General features: G+C 45.6%; 1 protein-coding gene across 1 annotated transcript in view; it reads left to right on the top strand.

Annotated features, from left to right (window-relative positions):
- arhgap32a (Rho GTPase activating protein 32a) overlaps positions 1 to 19,574 on the top strand; it is a 127,115-nt gene that overhangs the window by 25,561 nt on the left and 81,980 nt on the right. Inside the window, exon 2 of the mRNA XM_061216560.1 lies at positions 19,329 to 19,457. Within this exon, the coding sequence (XP_061072544.1) occupies positions 19,354 to 19,457 (104 nt within the window). The 5' untranslated portion in view covers positions 19,329 to 19,353. The remainder of the gene's footprint in view (positions 1 to 19,328; positions 19,458 to 19,574) is intronic.

A 19,574-nucleotide genomic window follows, 5' to 3' on the forward strand; every position in this document is an offset into this window, starting at 1 on the left:
GAGCTGAACCGCCTAACCGCAGCCTAGAAACAAGGGGCTGACATACTTTAGAGCAGCGCTGCTCCACTCCACGTCCCGCGGGCCGCGGCGTCTGCAGGTACTCTCCCCAGCCATGCTCCTCATTTCACTAATGAGCTTATTATCGCAACCAAACCGGTGAAACAATTTGTGAAATCGGGTGGCGTAGTGCGCGGCTGTGGAAAAAAACCCCTGCAGACACTGCGGCCAGCAGGACGCGGAGTCGAGCAGCGCTGCTTTAGAGGGTACAATGTATGTCTGTGCATTCTCCCGAAATTGAGGTGGCAGAGATGAGCTCAGTTTATTAACACAACAGGGCATTCCTCGCCGGGTGACAATAGGGGAAAAATACACTGACGCTGGCACCAATGGCACTGGCCAAAGAACCTGTGGAGCTGGTGTGCGTTCTGTCTTTGGGGAGGGTTGACTCTCAGACTCAGAACGGCGCGTTTCTGTCTCTCCTGGCTCCCGTTCAGGTGTAATCTCGCCACAATCTCTGAGCGTCACATGAAACGTGCCGAAACGGCCCGGGGTTTGTCCCGTATTCAGGCGCGGCTCTGCTGCTTATTCCCCCCCCTGTTAGAGTCTCTTCCTCCTGTGCACAGGGTAAGTGCTGCCCTTCTTTCTTGTTGCTCTAATGCAGTGCCTTTTGCGATCCGATTTGGATATCAAGGTTTTATTAAAGTTTCAATGTTGTATTATAATGTTTGGAAATGCCTGAACTGAAATAGAATTGACCCCAGCCCTAAGGGTTATGGAACCGGACTTACGAGTCAAAGGCTGCTGGTGCCGACCTTAGGCTTATGCCATTGGGCAAGGTCCTTAACCTGAAAAAAACATCTGTAAATTCATTATATGTATGCCTGCTAAATATCAAACTTTAAAAATATATATATTTTGTACATGTATAACTATGGTTGCTACTGTATTTGTCTGCCTTTTCACAGAGAAGAGGTGGGATAAACAGTGTTGTGGTGCCTGAATTTAAAAGAAGTATTGTACACACATATAACTATGGTTGCTATTGTATTTGCAGTATTTATATTTCCACAGTGGAACTGTGCTCTTTTGCACGCATCTTCTCCCTCACAGCGACCCAGTTGTCATAGTTTCAGACAGAATGGTTCGTGAGGAACATGCTTAGTAAATCACTTTTAAGAAATATGTTGCTCGCCTACGTGGTCAAGCCCAGGGAGAATGCTTCCACAGTGCCGTGGTTGTTGTGCTCCCTGTTGTTGAATTGATTCACTCCGAATCGTACGAGCAGACAACCTTCAGGCTGAAGAATGGAGGACTGTCCGGAACATTCTTGGCGGTATTCTCCCGATGCTCGAGTTTACAGGTTGGAACTGATATGCTTCATTGTTACTATTTTCTCATTGTGCTTGCCATGGTTGAGTATAACCTTTTTGTTGACCAATTTGTATGGACTAGAAAAAAGTGAGTCTGTCTCTGTGATTGCCTGAGTCTGAGTCTGTCTCTGAGTAAAAAAAACAGTGGCCATTTTTTAGAAACAAAACTTGGTATATGCTTTTTTATTATGTAATCATAAATCTTATTTCTAAAAACAGGATCAGTAGTTAGCTACATGATAGTTAATGAGAGTCTGTAGCCTAATGGCCCCACTCAATGCATTGAGTCATTGATGGGCGGACACTGCCACCATTTATGAGTGGTAGCGTCTGTGTTGATAGATCTAGTTAGCATATGTGCTACATGAAAAATGTTGCCTGTCTTAATTGCCATTGAAAGGGTAAACCTTATATAAGCGGATTGTACCAGGTTTTACTGGAAATGCCTGTTGTATGGGTTACCGTTGCCTATTAACGGGTGCACCGTTTCTGTTAAATCATGTCAAAATTGTCAAATAAATGTTCTGTAGGGAGGAAACCGGTATTGGAAACCTGGCTTGTTTCTTTCAATAAAAAAGTACAGACCGTACAGACCAGTGAATAGGGTAGCTGCAAAGGAATGAAATTTCTAAAAACCGAGCTGTGTTATAAACAAAACGGTGCTATAAACAAAAATCTCACTGGTGGTAGTTTTCGGTCCACCAGCATGAATGCGGTTCTGTACCGACCTGGAACAGTCTAAACCATTATTACATTACATTAAATTATTGCCATTTTGGCAGATGCTCTCATCCAGAGCGACGTACAGTTGATTAGACTAATCAGGAGACAGTCCTCACCTGGAGCAATGCAGGGTTAAGGGCCTTGCTCAAGGGCCCAACGGCTGTGCGGATCTTATTGTGGCTGCACCGGGATTAGAACCACCGACCTTGCGTGTGCCAGTCATGTACCTTAACCACTACGCTACAGGCTGCTCTGTAAATCAGCTGCTCCCAGACCTCTCCTCAGGGACCCCCAGCCATTTCCAGGTGTTTGATGAGTTTCACCTCAAGCCCACCTGATGCAACAAATTACTGGGCTTGATTAGCTGGATCAGGTGTGGTTGAGATGGAATGCTTGAAATACCTGGAACTGGCTTGTGTGAGGGGGGGGGGGGGCGTTTGGGAACCACTGGTCTAAACTGTGACCTGGAGTGTGAATTTGACCACATAATTTGTACATTTAAACCATAAAGCGAGCACTGTGTTCCCAGAGCAGAGGGACTCGCACACCTGTTCAAGCTGGAGTCTGGCCAGCCCTTTTTTTGAGAGTCAATTTTCACACAGATTCTTTCATTCTTTCCTCTCTTATGTTCACATACATCTTGGCCACGACAGTTGAAGAATTGTGCTGTAGCAGACGAGTGAGTCGAAATTGGTTAATTGGTCGAAATTAGTTGCGTAAACACTTGAGACTGAGAATTTTTCACTGAAAGCCGATGCATCGCCCTTGTTAAACGTTTCCGCTGTTAGCAGTTAGCACGATGGAGTTTCTTCCTCTCATGTACCCTGTACAGTAGGCTTCCATTTCAACCCTAATTTGGCGCACCTGATTCTGCTAATTAGCTGCTCAATGAGACCACTTGCTGTTAAATGAGGTGTACCTTGTTAGGGTTGGAGAGAAACTCTGCATGGTGGTTGGTCTCCAGGAACAGGGTTGGGATCCACTGACTGTTTGTTAAAAGAAGTCTTCTATTTGCATGAAGTACAATAGGGATGATTTGTCTCACAATTAATTCCCCTCTAGCAAGTACAACTTGGTCTCAGAAGCAGGATTAGGTTGTGCATGGTTGCGTGTTCCAGCTGAATACACACACACACACACACACCCAGACTCACGCACGCGCACACACAAACACACACACTTGGTACTGTGGGTTGGCTTGATTACTTCCCATGAATTTTAAACACGCGTTTCAGACGCGACCAGTAGCCGTATTCGCAAACATTATTTTGTGATTACGTGTGAATACGGATGGTGTTTATATGAACTCTCTCGCTCGTACTGGGCTCGTCTGGAGTTTGATTGACTGGCTGCAGATGCTCTCATCGCCCACTCATAGCGGGATGAACCGCGCGGGAACGTGAGCTCATGAGTTTAGAGAGAGTGTGCGTCTGTCGGCAGATGAGACCGAGTCTGAAACAAATTACTGTAATACAGCCTCTTAAAAACCCACAGCGCTCGCCTCATCAATATTAATACAAGTTGCATATTTGTAGCTGTGTGTCGGCTGCCCTACTTTCCCTGCTTGTTTTCATGTAGGCCACGAGACACTGAAAGACACTGAAAAATCTTCTTCTTTTTTTTTTTTTTTCCTTTCTTCAATTGCTTCACAATCTTCTGAGCTGGGGGTAAATGTCTTCAGGCGTATATCTGTGTTGTGGGAGGGAGAGTGTCTGCACGCGAGGCCCGTTTGCAGCGCATTGACGTAGCCTGTTGCTATATGGTACATGACAGGATTAGCAGGTTTACAGGCATTTCTGCTTCATTTATCAAAAGCTTGGGGCAGACGATAAAACAGAAGCCACTCATTGCAGGCAGTCCTCTGTTTTCTTGATGTTCTAGTTCATGATTAGAACAGAGAATGTCTCTCGTTTTAAGTAGAAATCTTATCTTAATACGCGATTTTTCATTTTCATATTTCATAGGTTTTCATACTTTTGTCTTGATGGTACCCTTGTGGCCTTCTGAAACTGCCATAATCCAAGTTTCTGGTGTGTGTGCGCGCATGCAGTTATAAGGCTTTATTTAAGAGCAGTGCCAAGGGGGGGAAATTGCCTTTTACGTTGCAGTTAAAGGGTTAAAGTCGGTATTATCTCTTGTACCTTTTTGTAAGAAGCAGGTTTCTTTTTAAACCCTGGTGCTGAAGCCGGAGTACAGAACGGTGCCATGCATGCAGAGGAGGTCTACATCCTGACTGAAGAAATTGAAACTGTGTTTTACAAGAGATGAATTATCACAATGAAGAACCTGAAGTGGCGTATGCATATTTTATACGCCGGAGTTACTGCCTGCTGCAGTCAGGATAATGATTCAGTTCAAAGCTCTTGGTCACGTTTTAAAATAAGATTCATGAATTGGCATAATTGTAGATGCTCATCATGAATTAATGATGTACAAATGCATTAATCAAGCGTGAAATTAACTTTTCATTAGTTAATGTCTTTAACTACTTACTAATGTATTAGTTACATTAATAGTTTGTACATTAGCAAACCATAGGATAAACCTATAATTATTTAACCATAAACAAATACATGAACTTTTTACATTCCACTATGAATTGGCATTATGTAGCTGTTAACATGTATTAATGATGTACAAGTGCATTAACAAAGCTGTAAATATGAACTTCACGCTTCTTAGTCAACAGCGTTAGTTAATGGCAATGCATGTAACCTTATGGTTAAATATTATCAAGCTTTTTTTATGCTATTACCATTCAGTCTTTTCAATATTCAGTTTGACCTTTTAGTTTTTTGGGGGAGTGGGGGGGGGGGGGGGGTCGTACAGAACAAAGTTGTTGTGCCGGGCACAGGTGGGGTGCTTAAGCGGAACAGTGAGGGGGTCAAATGACCCATCTGCGTTCCAGGCGTGGAAGATTTTCCCATAAGCTGCTGAATGACTCATCTGCTGATGTCATCGCTGGAAGGGGCTCAGGAGCCCGGAGATCAGCCAAACTCCTGACAGGCGGAAAGAGCCAGAAACCTGAACCGGGGGGCAGCACCGCGGCCGTCTGTACTCCGCAGGGTTAAGTGGTTATGCGGCCGTCCCGCTGCAGTGAAGTGGTCCGGCCTACCCCCGGGCCTCATTCGGTTCACTCTGGAAAAGACCGGAAAAGTAATATATCCATAACTCCTCCATTAGCAGCGATTATTAAATGCAGGTGCGGGGCCTTGTCGAATTACCTGGGGGAGCCTGGGTGGTTCTGGCACCGGCTTGTTTCTCAGGGCTCTGTACTCCGTTTCCCATGAAGGAGGCGGACGGGGAAGGGGGTGATCTGAATCCCTGAAGATTACACCCCTCTTCCTGGTTCACTGGGCCAGCGGGTGGGGGGGGGGGCGGGGGGCGATATCCCGGCACGACCCTCCGTTATTCGGCTGCTGCGCCCCAGTTTTTAGCGGCAACGATACAAGGCCCGTCTTTAATCCGCTGTGTACTCAAGGGCTTTAATCTGCTCGGGAGAGCCCCCCCCCTCCCCACTCAAAAACATTTCCCCCCCCCCTCTGCCATACATGGCAAAGCCAGGCAGGCCCAGCACTCGAAGCGACAGAAGCAGGCCCAAGCACCATTCATCAGAGCACAGGGCCCCTGTGTCTACAGGGGCTCCACGCTCGGCTCTGACTGATTAGCAAGTCGCTCTTGATCGATGCCTTCGGCGTCCATTTCCCTTATATTAGCCGGTTAATGTGGATTACTCTTGTACTGGTACGTGACGCAGGTGTGGAATGAATCTCTAATTACCACAGTGTTTAATGCATGCAAACTCCGGAGTGTCAGTGCATATCGTACAATAAACAGTTTAGTTAACTTAATTTGCAAATAAGAGGGATTTAACTGGAATGTCATATTTTGTGTTTGTATTTTAAATTGGCTGAAAGAACTTGAGTTGTGAAACCCTGAAAACTACAGCGGTTGGTTAGCATGCTGTCAATTGCCCACTTGTAAGAACCATTCAAATGAATTTGTTATCCACAGTAAAGCACGATTGGTTTAAATTGGTGAGTCACTGATTGCATGCATTCACTCATGTTGGGATACATGAAACCGTACTCTCAGGTCAATAATATATTTGCATATATGGCAACATGCTGCACTGTTCTGTAGTGGCACGTGTGGTGGTAGTGTGCAACATAAACAGCATTGTACTATCTAGGATTTGATTTGATACTGTATGACCAGTACAGTGCAGTACATTCTGGCATTTAAACAGTGCAATATTGTTGGCCGTGAGCAAAAGCAACAGAAACATAGAGAGAAACAACATTATCAGTGAGGTCTGGTCATTACATTCAGAACGTGCCTTATTACTTTGTCAAAGGCACTTCTGCCTGTTTGCTAAGCAGACCTCTGTTTGTCCGTGATCGTGCTTACAGTTTCAGTTCTCCCAGGAATACTTTGTTGCATATTTTAAATGCCAAAGGCCTCCTTGAAAACGGAATATTAAAAGGCAAAATATGAATCTGGCGGTGTGCCAAATTGTGTGCTTAGTCCCACCAAACCTCCAACATCGCTTCCAACAGAAACCTGGTCGGAGGTCCCCTTCCAAGTGCGAAGCGATCCCGGTTCTGCTTGTCTTCGGGTGTTCAGCATGAGTAAGCCTGGTCTGGCTACAGGCGTCCTGTTACCCAGTTCTCTATCTATCTTATCTGCACTCTGCAATGCTTCTCAGCTGAATCATCCAGCAAGTCGGTTATTTTCCACGATTTATATTTTCCCCCAAACGGACGTAGAAATGCTGGATGATAATTTATCCATGCCCGCATTCTGCAGTCCTTCGTGAAAAATGCAGATGTAGAACGCTAGTTTTCTTTGTTTTTTTTCCCTCTTTTTGTCTCTGTGGGGTCAGTGATAGCTGCATCGAGAGAAATCCCTCAGTTGTTGTGATAAAGAAGTTGGATGAATGCCAGTCCACACTAATGTTGTTAGCATTCCTAGTGATAGGGCTAATCACATACGGGGGATATACCCTTTTTAAATGTATTTTTAACATGGTATCCACATTGTATGTTTTAGGGTTGTATATGGGTCCGGCTAATCTTTGGCAAATGTTCTTCTGCCTGTGTTAATGTTACAGGCTGTGTGTGACCAACCCTAGTCCAGGAGAGCTGAAAGGATTTGCTGTGTTTTCGTGTGGAACTTTAAATCAGCTACCAGTTTAGGCCCATAAAACATGTAAAGAGTTCACTGCGGAATCAGCTTCTTTAATAGATTAACTATGTGACTGTCCTCAGTAACGATGAAAACAAGGAATAGTACCTTTGGTTTTCCCTGGCCCAACACTAATGCAAAGTGGAGAAAAAAGAGGTTCCCACTTTCAGGATAAAAATCTCTTTCTTCCTGGGGGTAACCGTGGGTTGGTGCTCTGGTAGGAGTCTTGCAGGCAGAGGCAGAAAACCTTTTAAACCTGTGGGGTTTGCTGGCAGATAGGGCTGTCTGCGTCCATGTCGAGTGCCTCGACACTGGAGACACAGATGGCCCTGGCAGTGGGTATCACTGGGCTCTGAGACAAATTACTTCGAAGTGCACTGAAGCATGTTTTTAATTTTCTTTTTTCTTTTTTTCTGTTTGTACATGCAGTTAAAATTCAATCAAAAACAGAGGAGCAGTATCAATAAGCTAAATTGCGTGAAGATTGGTTTTCAGATTTTTTGTTGTTATTAGTTCAGTGAGTGAGTGGTTTTGAGTGGCATTAAGGAAAGTAGTGTCAGTGTCGATATAGTCACTAAGGAACTGGGGTAGTAAACCAGATGGTTGTGGGTTTATATCCCCAAGGGACCCCCTGACTTTGTTTGAATAGCACTTGTAAATATCAGTCTCCGTTTCTCGACTGTATTAATGATAACGGTGACAGTCATTTGAAAGCCTTAGCTCTCTATTGTGTTTGTTCTGCGTTTACTGCGGACTGCGACATGAAGTTGCTTCAGGTATGTTGCTTCAGAGATGAAAGTGTTGGCACACTCCTGAGCCTGTGGTTGTTTGGCACGGTTTGCAGGCTGGTAATTCATCGGAGCCCGGCCTGGCAGGCCTCCACACACCTCCCAGTGAAACCGCCATTGTAGAGATGCTGAGTCATTCACAGGAAATTCTTACAGTGGAGCTTGTAGAACAGAATCCCTTCCTGATATTTCAGAAAAAAAGACGGCGTTCCTCAAATGTCCTGTGCCCACAACTTTCACCTTCTGTGTATACAGATGTAGCCTTGTGTATTTTTTACGTGTCAACATTCTTGAACTGGATGGGTGTACACAGAGAAGATTTTTGGGTGATCCTGTTCAGAGTGTAGTCTTGAAAGGCCTTTGAATCTTCTTCTCACCCCATTAATTACATGCAATTATATGACAGAATTGTGTTGGAAAAAATCTGTAATTGTGCTGTTGTTTGAAAGTTTAGCCTTTCTGCTAATTTTATGACCTAACGCTAGTGTGGTTTGTGTTGCACGTGTGGTGTTTAATTCGACCCACCTTGTGACCTGCTTCCCACCACACTTTGGGTAGGACTGCAATGGAGCACCGGAATTATACTGAATGGGTTCTTCATTTTGTTCAGCTTTTCCTGAGGGTGACGATGAATTGTGTGGCCGTTAAATTTTATCTGCCTCCATTTCGTCAGAAGGTGCTTCTGTGAGAGAAATCTCTATTCTTTTCCTGTGGACGATCTTCAGGTTTCTCTCCTCTCTAGTTGGCTGTTGGTATACTGTTTATTCAGTTAATCTGGGCGACAACAAGCTTGTAAATGCTTTAGAGGTAATGCATTTTGGTTGATTGAAATATAACTTGGAGACAGTTTTTGATTGATGTGCTGAGCATTTGTAAACCAGCTTTGTCAATGGCTTTGACTTGGTGCTTTATTTACAGAGACACGGTCCCTGAGGTGCTTATTTACAATACATATTCACCTTTCATCTGAATCTTTGATTTGATTTCAAAGTGTTTAATGATATTTACCACGTGCCCTATTGGTAATTATTCAGGAGACAAGCCAAGGCGCCCTTTGGTGTTCTTGTGCAATTCACACAAACACTCAAACTAACGTGTGAGCCTTTGAACGAGCACACCTCGTTCAACAGCATAGAATCCGGTGTGCCTAATTAGGGTTGAAATGGGAAACAGAGCTACAGGACTGTAGATCTGCAGGAACAAGGTTTGGCAGCCGCGATGTAGGCGTTCGTTCTTAGGGGGTTGATTGGGTAGACACATACAGAGAAGCTGTTCTCCCAGGGAAAAACACTGGGATTTACGCCTCTATCAAAAGGTGTGATGGGAACGACTATCCTGAGGGCAAGTGAAGCTCGAGTGAGGCTTCCAAAACTACCGAATGGATGTTTTTTATTGGAAAATCAATAAAAGCATTGATCACAAAGAGTACATGTAAAAGCAGTAATTTACGTGTCGTAAAACCATACAGCTTTTAATCAGCTAAAAATTGATTGCCCATTACGTGTGCCGTCTTTGTATTCGTTCTCTGCTACGTACCATTAAACCAGTGCCAGGAATTATAAAGTGGGATTTATTGAAATGTCCGGGCATGCTGAAATTTTGGAAGGCAACTTTTCTATCAGTGAAGTTGCCAAACAGTACCCCCTTCCCCCCAGATCACATGCAGCAGTCCTATGAGTCTTAAAGCTCTTAGTTGCTTTTGCACCTAAAACTGCAAAAAATCTTTGTTTGTTCCTTGTGTCGCTGCCTGACAGATCTTGCTCTTTTATCCTTCTCACAGGCAGTTTCTCCCGTACTCGTGAATTAAGATATTAGACATTCATCACCCCCCGCTGAGTTCCCGCTGCATGCCGTAGAGATAATTAAGGCGCTGCATTCAGTTTCCAGGCTGAAAAACAGCTCAATCTCAGTTTTGAAACAGCCGGTAGCTGGTCGCCCAGCTGCCAGCTCAGACACGCTACCAGCACTGGCTGGTTGACCAGCTCATACCCAGCTAGACCAACGTATGCCAAAGCTTGTTCCTGCAAGGGGACGGCCTGTAGCATAGTGGTTAAGGTACATGACTGGGACAGGCAAGATTGGTGGTTCAAATCCCAGTGTAGCCGCAATAAGATCCACACAGCCGTTGGGCCCTTGAGCAAGGCCCTTAACCCTGCATTTCTCCAGGGGAGGATTGTCTCCTGCTTAGTCTAATCAACTGTATGTCGCTCTGGATAAGAGCGTCTGCCAAATGCCAATAATGTAATAATGTAATGTATGACCAGCTTGACCAGTTCAGATTTCAAGCTGGTCGAGCTGGAAAACTGTACCTGGATTTTCCGGCAGGGTATAGAACAGTGTGATCCTGAAATGTACTCCATACAATTTAAATAAACGTTTTCTGTAGATATTCGTCCGAACAGGCAGATCCTCTTAAGTCGGTGCTCTTAAACCGGTCTCCTCTTGATGTTGTGAAACTCGATCTTCCCCTGGCTATGTGAAATGAACCATGCCAGGAGCAGTGCAGGTGTTGGGCGGGATTTTGTTTTGAGAGAAACCAGCAGGGAAACTCACTCTCATGGGACACTGCGCATTCTGTCTCTGTTTGCCCGCACAGACGCTGCCGACAGCGATAGAACCACGGCCCCTGCTGAATGTGTGCTTGTTTCCTGGCTCGTATCGTATCGCAGATCCCTTCGGTTTAGGGATTCTTGATTTATCGCTGGTTTTCATAATGTAAATTTAGCCATTACCCCCTAGTTTGCTGACCTGCCTCATGGCTACACGGCTGATCGAAACTGAGTCATGACACAACCGCTTTTCTACCTACGGTATAAGAGATCAGTGTTTTGTGCTCATCAAATTACCCGCGTCAAAAAAACTTGAATTTATCCTCCACTAATTAACGAAATATGGACCTCCATGATAGACATAGGTTAGAGGTGTAACCGACGTCAAAATGTTTGGTCACGTCAACTAATTTCCGCAAACAAAAGTTCAACATTCAAAAAAAGTCTTCATTTGTAAAAAGGTCTTAATAGCCTTATAAATGTTGATGTTTGATGCAATGTCCGTGGTCAGAAATGTCCCGTGAGTGTTCTTTCCCACGTGTGGGTCATGGGACAGAGACAGCCTCCATGCAGAGAACCTTCTCTCTGTGGTTTCTCCTCAAGGCTTGCTGCGGTCAGGATTACGAGGCTCAAGTGGAGCAAACAAGGGACAAATGCTCCTGCCGTTAGCATGCCAATGCTGGAGCTTCTCATCTTTAGCATCTTGTCTCATTCAGCAGTGAGGTTATGTTCAGGCTGTTTCTGTCTGTCTGAGGCAGCTAAATCACTTAAGTGATTCCATGTCATCTGCTGTTATAGTATAGTCAAAAGCTGATTGACATCTGGACAATGTTTATACATCTTTAATGTAATGGATTGTGATTTGCCAGATTTCTCATTATATTCTGCATTTTGACCTTGCTTCATAACTGCTCATATTTTCCCTGAATTTGTTAAGGTTAATCAATCAACATGGAGTGATGGATGGATGAATGGATGGGTGGTTGGAATGTTTTTTTATTTATTTTTAAACATGTTCCTACTTTGTGTACAAAGTACACATTGCCCTATGCTACACAATTAGCTATCGAAAATTCTTGCAGACTTCGTTGCAGATGAACCTTTGTTTGTAGAGTGAAATTTATACTGCAAGTCTTGCTTTAGAGGTGCTTTTTCTCAAATGTTCAGTGGACCAAATTCAATTTTTACACCCGCACACAAAAGTAAAGATTTATGGTTGCGTGTTGTTGTTTTTTTTCAGTAACCCAGCCATCTCTGGGTCCTCATTCCCGTCTATTGGAGCTAAAATTAATGGTCAGTGTCACTGCTTCACTGTTGCAAAAAAAGTAATTATAGTGTAATGATTTATTTTTATTCCTGAAATGCCCTAAAAACCAAGTGATTTTCTTGTACGCTGGTGACCAAATCATGTGTGAATGTAACATTCCGGGTATGTCATGAACCGCTGGCATAAAATTAGTTTTCTAGCCTGTGCAACTAGATTTGATTGCTGGGATTCTTAGTTAGTTAAGGCCCTGACTGGGAGCAGGACTAGTTTAGAAGCAATCTGCTTCTAATACATATTAGACTCATATAGATGCACTTTTCTTACACCCTGCATGTTTCATGTGCATGGGAATCCTTCCCTGGTCAGGAGTGACTTGGGACAATCTGTTTTGCAGGACCCACCACAAGTATGACAGGGATAATGTGATGGCCTGTAGCTTTAGACTCGCAACCTGCAATAATCAGTTAATTGGCAGTTTCCTAATGGAAGTTTTGGCGGCAGTTGTGAGAATTAGTGTTGACTGCCACAAAGTTCCATCACCTTTAACTTCAAGACTCCAAAGACATGCAGGTTAGGGACTATAGATGAAAATTCGCCAATCATTAGCCAATTCTGGTACATTTACATTGATGTGGAAACTGAAAATGTTGATTAATGTGCGCTGTCCCTGGAAAGTAAATAAAATAAATAAGAGCAAGGATGTTCTTTTTTTCTTTCGCTTAGTCTTATCACTGTATTTCAGGGACTGCACAAACTTAGGAGGGTTATTTCTTTTCTCATCCATTTTTGGGATAGCGGAAGATAAAAAATTAATTAAAAAGAAGAAATATTTTTTTCTAATTTACAAATGCCATTTTGCTTAAGGTATCCTAAAATGTTCTGTAGAAAAAGGCGTGGCCGTTGAGCAGTGAAATTTATCAGAGGAACGTGCGCTAAATGTCAACGAGCTCCCGGACTCAAATTAAAAGCGTTCGTATGGATCAGTGTGTGCATCGCATTTAAAAGAGCTAGCGTGGCCGCTAGCTTGTGCCTACCATTAGTTAATGAAAATCTCTGCGGATGCACTGGGCTTGCGTATATTACAGCAGATATGGAAATGGTACTTCTCTGCATAACAAACGGGAGTCATTCCGGGTCTTGAGAGGACTTCAGACGGTGTTCTACCAACAGGCAGCTTCTAATTGGTGCACTACACCGCTTCTCCTCAGACTTGGAATGGCTCGAACTCCTTTTCAGTTTCCATCTCTATTATTAATTTGCGTGCCGAACGCCCTTATCTAGCCCTGCCTACATGGCCCCGCGGTGTTATCTGCCTACATGGCCTCGCGGTGTTATCTGCCTGCTCGGCTAGCTATTAAACGGATGTAATTAGCGGCGAACGCTCGACTCAAGGGTACTCTACCCATCTATCCACTGACTGTGCAACTCTGCGGTCCTCCGCCAAGCCCCTGCAATCAATTCCGCTTTGGTTTGGGGTTGTTTAAGAAAAGAATAATCTCCGCACGTCTTTGTCAAAGGGAATCAAAACAACCGCGGCGGTAGGGACGATCAAACGCGAGCGGGCCTCACGCGGAGAGGAGGAGAGGAGGAGAGGCCACGAGCGCGTTGGGAACACCAGAAGGGCTTTTCCGCGGATCTCCAGGGGGTGCGTGTAACAGCGAGGTGATTGGGATCTCATTAAATCGTCGGTTCCTGGCTAGCGTAGCGTAGCGGGCGCGGGTAATTGCGGGCTGAGCCGAGGGGAGCCTCCCCCCGGGAGACCCGCCGCACGGGTAGCGATAGCGGAGCAGGCTGACACGAGCCTGTCTCCGTTCATCTGGAGCCGAACTCAGGCCCGATGGGTCTGCGTGTCGAGGGACTCGACTGGCGGTCTCCCAGGCTTTGGAACATCACAGCTCGGTAGTCTGGGGAAATGTAATGCCAGGCCTGGGCATCCAGTCCCTGTCTCAACTGCCTGGTGTCAAAAATGAATTATAAATAGGAAATGTGTTTCCACAGGAAACAGTGCGTCCGGGTAAGACAGGGGGCCCAGGAACTGGTCTGCCCTATGCCACTGCGAATGCCTCAAGCGTATTGGTGCATAATTAACTATGGGGCAGGGGTGCCCAATCGTGTGTCCTGGAGGGCCGACAGTATTACACCCGCTGATTTCACAACTTCATCCAAAGATCCCATGTTGGGTCGCTCCATTTCATGGTGGGGGTCACCCTGAAAATCTTTAAAAAGGTCAAATGTAATTTTTGTCTCTTTAAAATATGTGAATGTAGGCCACTACATGTTTAACATTACTACAACCCAACTGTAATATAGCTATGAGGCAGGAGAGGTTGTGGTTTATTTCTAGTATAGTCTTGGCTAAAGGGTGTTGTGGGTGGGGTGTTGGGGTGGTGTGTGGGTGGGGTGTTGGGGTGGTGTGTGTGGGTTGGTGTTGGGGTGGTGTGTGGGTGGGGTGTTGGGGTTGTGTGTGTGGGTGGGGTGTTGGGGTTGTGTGTGTGGGTGGGGTGTTGGGGTTGTGTGTGTGGGTGGGGTGTTGGGGTCGTGTGTGAGGGTGGGGTGTTGGGGTTGTGTGTGAGGGTGGGGTGTTGGGGTCGTGTGTGTGTGGGTGGGGTGTTGGGGTCGTGTGTGAGGGTGGGGTGTTGAGGTTGTGTGTGTGGGTGGGGTTTTGGAGTTGTGTGTGTGGGTGGGGTGTTGGGGGTCGTGTAAGTTTGTGAACATTCATTTGGAGTCACATCAGAGAAATGTTTGGGTACTCCTGGTCTATGATGAATGCACACTAAAGTACTGCTGGTGGACTGTGACACGGAGGAAGTCTCCATGAAAGAGCACCCGCTGTCTTTACTCTCCCAAGCTGCCATTCCAGCAGTGTAGCAGACCTACAGACATAAGCAGACAGTCCCGATTGGTAAAAAGAAAAACTGCTTGCAGTGAAAATACGTAAAAAGCAGGGAAAAATAGGTATCATTCTGTGTTCTATTTCTGTATGCGCCACTCTTTTAAATCATCACTTGGCACCTCTTTGTTCCTAACACAGGGCTGGGACAGTATGCTACCTGCTCTTGGGGCCCCGACCGATGTTAGGTCTTCTGCTTTCTGACGTTCAGAAATCAACATTGTGTTGACGTTCACCGCGCGCGGGGCGGCGGATTGAACGCGCGGCGGTGGACTGAGCGCGGCACCCTTCAGGCAAGGTCACGGCAGCGCCCCGACGCCGCTGTCCGGGGCTGCTCTCGGCCTGCTCCGCCAGCTTCTGCTGATTCAGCTTTTACTCCGGATCCTGCTCTCCGCAGCCGGCCGAGTCCTCACCGCGCAGCCTGACGCAGAACAGAGGAGAGGAGAGAGGAGAGAACGAGCGGAGACAAAGGAGAGATAGAGAGGAAACAATGAGAGAGAAGGAGAGACGGTCCCAAGTGCTCTTCCTCATCTCATTACCCTGTATGGGGGGGGGGGGGGGGGGTCAGCTCCGTTCCAGGCTGTGGAAGGACTAGCATAGCTCTGGGCGGTTGAGGTTTATTGAAGCTGCTGTGTATTCAGGTTGTTATCAGGCTGTTTCATTTTTGAGAACTGGTGAGTCACTGTCCCATCGTCCAGGCTAGTTTTGCACTGGTTTCATTGGCAGGAGCAGCGTACCGCACACATTGTGTGTGCCTGTGCTCTGTGTCCCTGTTTGGGTGTGTGCCTTTATGGTTCTGTGGTTGTTTATGGCCATAAAGGTATATGTGAAAACAGGCACACTGGAGCTGATTAGTGGCTATGCTACCATTTCATGTGTTGTTTTTTCTTTTGAGTCAACCAAGTGGACCAGAAGGCAGGGTTTGCACTTTTTGAGAGTATTTGATAGTTTCCAGTACCTCAGACAAGCTCAGTAAAGCATAGCGAAGTATTTGAATCCAAAGCAACTACATACTTGACCCAGGTCTGCTGGTCAGGCTTCTATATTATCAGGAATGTGCAGCGAAGACCTTTGGAATGACCCACAATCGATCAATCAGCCAACAAACAAACAAACAAACAAACAAACAAACAAGCAAGCAATTCTGTGTGTACTTTTTGGGCTTCCGCTGTACTGCTTTCTGCTTTTCGACTCCCTCAGCATTATGCAAAAAGAAATCTGAAGATAAATCTCTGCTCTCACATCCAAGTAAATGGCACTAGGCACTGCAAACATATTATCTGTTGCAGTATTTCCCGCGCGCTTCTGGAAGGTAATATCTGTACTAGATGGGTTGCCTTGGTGTGCTCGCCACAGCAGTAGAAAAATCAAAGCGTCCTTTGATGGCTATTGAAGCGCGGTGCATCCATTTTAAACGGCGGGTCTGTAATGTCACGAGGTGACGGCGGGGGTTATTTCTCGGCTCTGGCGTTGATAACTTCGCCGAGACGGAGACTCTCGGTGGTGGGAATAGATTCTCCTGTATCGCGGCTGCCCTCTTTGGTGTGTTTGCTCTGAGAGCGGTCCTGGCCTTTTAGGAGTTCAGCTGACACGGTAAATATCCTACTATACAAGGGGCTGTCACTGTACCCATGGCAGAGGCATCTTTCTGACCCCATGACCCCATAAGGAGTTTATAGCGTAGGACAGGGGTCTGCAGCATTGGTGGGGCCCCCTGCGTTTGCTGTTTTTCGTTCCAACCAGAACTGCTGTCCCAGAATCCATTGTAGAGGCGTCCTACTGACCCCATGACCCCATAAGGAGCATTCTTTTTGGGGGGGGGGGGTATAGCGTAGGACAGGGGTCTGCAGCTCCAACCACAACTACAAGTTTTTCTCAATTACGTGCCGTTTCTGTTTAGAGGGATTATTTGCCCTCTTTAGCCCGTTTCAGTTTGTCAGAAATAGCTTTCTATGTCACAAAGAATAAAAGTCCTCACTTTGCGACCATTGTGCAAAATTGCAACAACATGAAAAATGTAACTGAAATTTGAAACGTATCAAATTCCAGACTGAGGGGAAATGATAGGCTCCTCATTAGATTGTTAAACGCATGTTCTTTCACCCTTCCACGTATTCACACAATGCAGGTATGAATTCTTCTTCTGCTACCAACCGTATAGTTTTAATGGTTTTAGCCATGTGTCCACACCTCCACCAATTAGGAACCTAGCTGTTTGCAATATAGCACAATAACCTCAAGGTGAACATGGGCCTTTTGTTCTTCCTGACATGAATACTGCTGTTTCTGACATGTAGTTTAATAATCCCACTAACCACGAAAAGCACCTAACCACCTAAATTATCAGATACATTATCAGGATTGTAATTCCCAGAATAAAGAAGCAGTATACACAGCGGTCCGCAGGTGTAGGACATTGGGCCGGTCCCGGTTCCACCCCGAATGCCTGATCTGAACTGAAACAGAACTGAAAAACCCCTCTGTCTCTGAATTAGAGTAAAGGAGCTGCAGCCTTATCACAGGGCTTCAATGGTAGGGGCATGTGGCACTTAACTGGCTGTCTGAACAAGCGTTTTTAGTCTTGTAATAAGACTTATGATCTTATTTTTTCCTCTGAAGTAGGAGCTTGTTTCAAGTTACTGTTTGCTTGACAAGTGAAATTTTCTCACCCCATTGGCAAATCTTGAAATGAGTCAAACTTTTGGACCTGATTGGCAGTTTTTTCTTTTTCTTATTCAGCAAAATCTTTTAGATATGAGACAAAGATACTTGTTATTTTTTATGTGTTTATACCATCTAGGGCAGGGTGTGCTGGTTTCTGTCTTCACCTTGAATGCAATGACCACTTTAGACCCAGAAACCAGGCGAGGTGAGTTAGCTGTGTAATTAACTGCTTTAATTGATCAATTAACTGCTGAGTAACTACGAAAGCCAGCACACCCTGCGGCTCTCCAGGACCAGGGTTGGCCACCCCGATCTGGGGAAAGTGGTGCGTGCGTTGAGTCTGAACATGTAACAATACACTAAATAAACCTGTTTCGTAGACTGCGACATATTGCCCAGAAGGACTTAATTGTGAGACTATCATCCCCATTGTATGTTGCATCGTCATCCTTTAAGATACGACTGCTGCCTTGTGGTGCTGTGAGCAGAGCGCTACCAAGAGAGCACGCATTGGTCTATTCACGGTGACTCATTTCAGCCAATCAGACTCATTAGTGTGTTTGTGTTTAGTACTCATCTGCATTTTCTTGTACTATCTCTCCTGCTTTCTGATGTCCTTAGCATTTTAATCTCTGTACCTCTCACTGTGATTGGTCCCGGTGTTCATTATACTTTTTCCCTCTCAGTCAAGCTCAAGGATTATTTCCTCTAGACGTGGTTTCTTTTGGAAAAACCAAGCAAGGTCTTCTGATGCATTTCTGCCAATTATACGATAAAAAGTAATTCTGATAAAGGCACAGGTAATGTGGTCTCACCTCCATTTTACCCTTTGAAGAGGAATTTAGTTTTTCTCTAAATTCTAAGTCCATGTATTAAAACGCCGTTGCTTTCAATTACCAGGAGGGATAGCTACATCTGTATTATGTTCAGTTAAGAACGTTGTAATCACATTTAAACTCATACTGTTGAGGTTTAAAAAACCTGACACTCACTTTCCCTTTTTTGTCCGTAGCTGGGCTGAATAACCATAGAAAATCGCAGAAACATAAAGGCGGGGCGGCTGTAGTGCTGAAAATGGCAGGCCAAGGCCATGGGCTCGGCATTCAATTTGGGGAGAGATTTAGGGAGCCTGGGGCGGCTGGCTGAACACCAATAGTGGGGCAGTTCACTTTGGAAATGGGTTCACTTGGGAAGTTGAGCTTGACAAAATCATCATAAACAAGGTATTGGGTATTTCTTCAGGGCTCAATGTTAAGGGTTTTTTTCGACTGGCCTAATTGGGCTCGTAGGTTAGTGTTCTACCTGCTCCGGGTACATTTCCACTGAGGAGTAGTGAAAGAATGGCTGTACAGCTGTGTTTGATCAGAAATGATCGAGTTGTAGCATCGTGCCCAGGATTGTAAGAAACATATTTTTCTTTTAGACCCGGACATGACGACTGGGCTGATTGGTCTAGTGACCGGTCAATCAACTGGCCCGAACCAATCGCATAGTTGCCCCTGGACAGTGGGCACTCTTAATTGTGGAGCCCAATTCGTAATCGTTTCTCATCTTTCTTCAACCAGTTCTGAATAAAAATTCTAATTTGGTCGCGCTAAAGACACCTTCCAAATAAGATGCACGTATATCTTATCACAGTTTCCCGTTCTCGGGTCAGTTTTCGGTTCTCGATCTGAATCTATATCAGATAACACCTTCACGTATGCATCTTACCCAGTATTAGCAGGTCTCAGAGATGAGTTATAAGAGAAGGCGGCTGCTGTACTGTACTGTACTGTACTGTACAGTACTGTACTCAGACCTGGGTTCAGGTTTCTCTCAGAGCTGGGATGCAAGCGGACGCCTGATCTCTCCCTCCCTCCCTCCCTCCCCCCCCCCACGCCCTGATAGGCAGATCCTGCGGTGACTCAGAGGCATGGAGCCGGGCGGCGGGCCTGCAGATGCGTCTGCGCTGGAGGACAGTGCAGCGCTGGGGCTGCTGCTGCTGCGTGCTGCGGGGAGCCATGACGCCCTTGACAGGTAACGACACGCCCTGCCTCTCTCCTCAGCTCGCCCCGTCACTCTGCCTCTGCTCTCCCGCTAGACTCTGCCTCGCTTTTCATCCCGCTGCGGCCGGAGCGACTCTGTAATTCTGCT

The sequence above is a fragment of the Conger conger genome, chromosome 13 (assembly GCF_963514075.1).
Source record: "Conger conger chromosome 13, fConCon1.1, whole genome shotgun sequence".
NCBI lineage: Eukaryota > Metazoa > Chordata > Actinopteri > Anguilliformes > Congridae > Conger > Conger conger.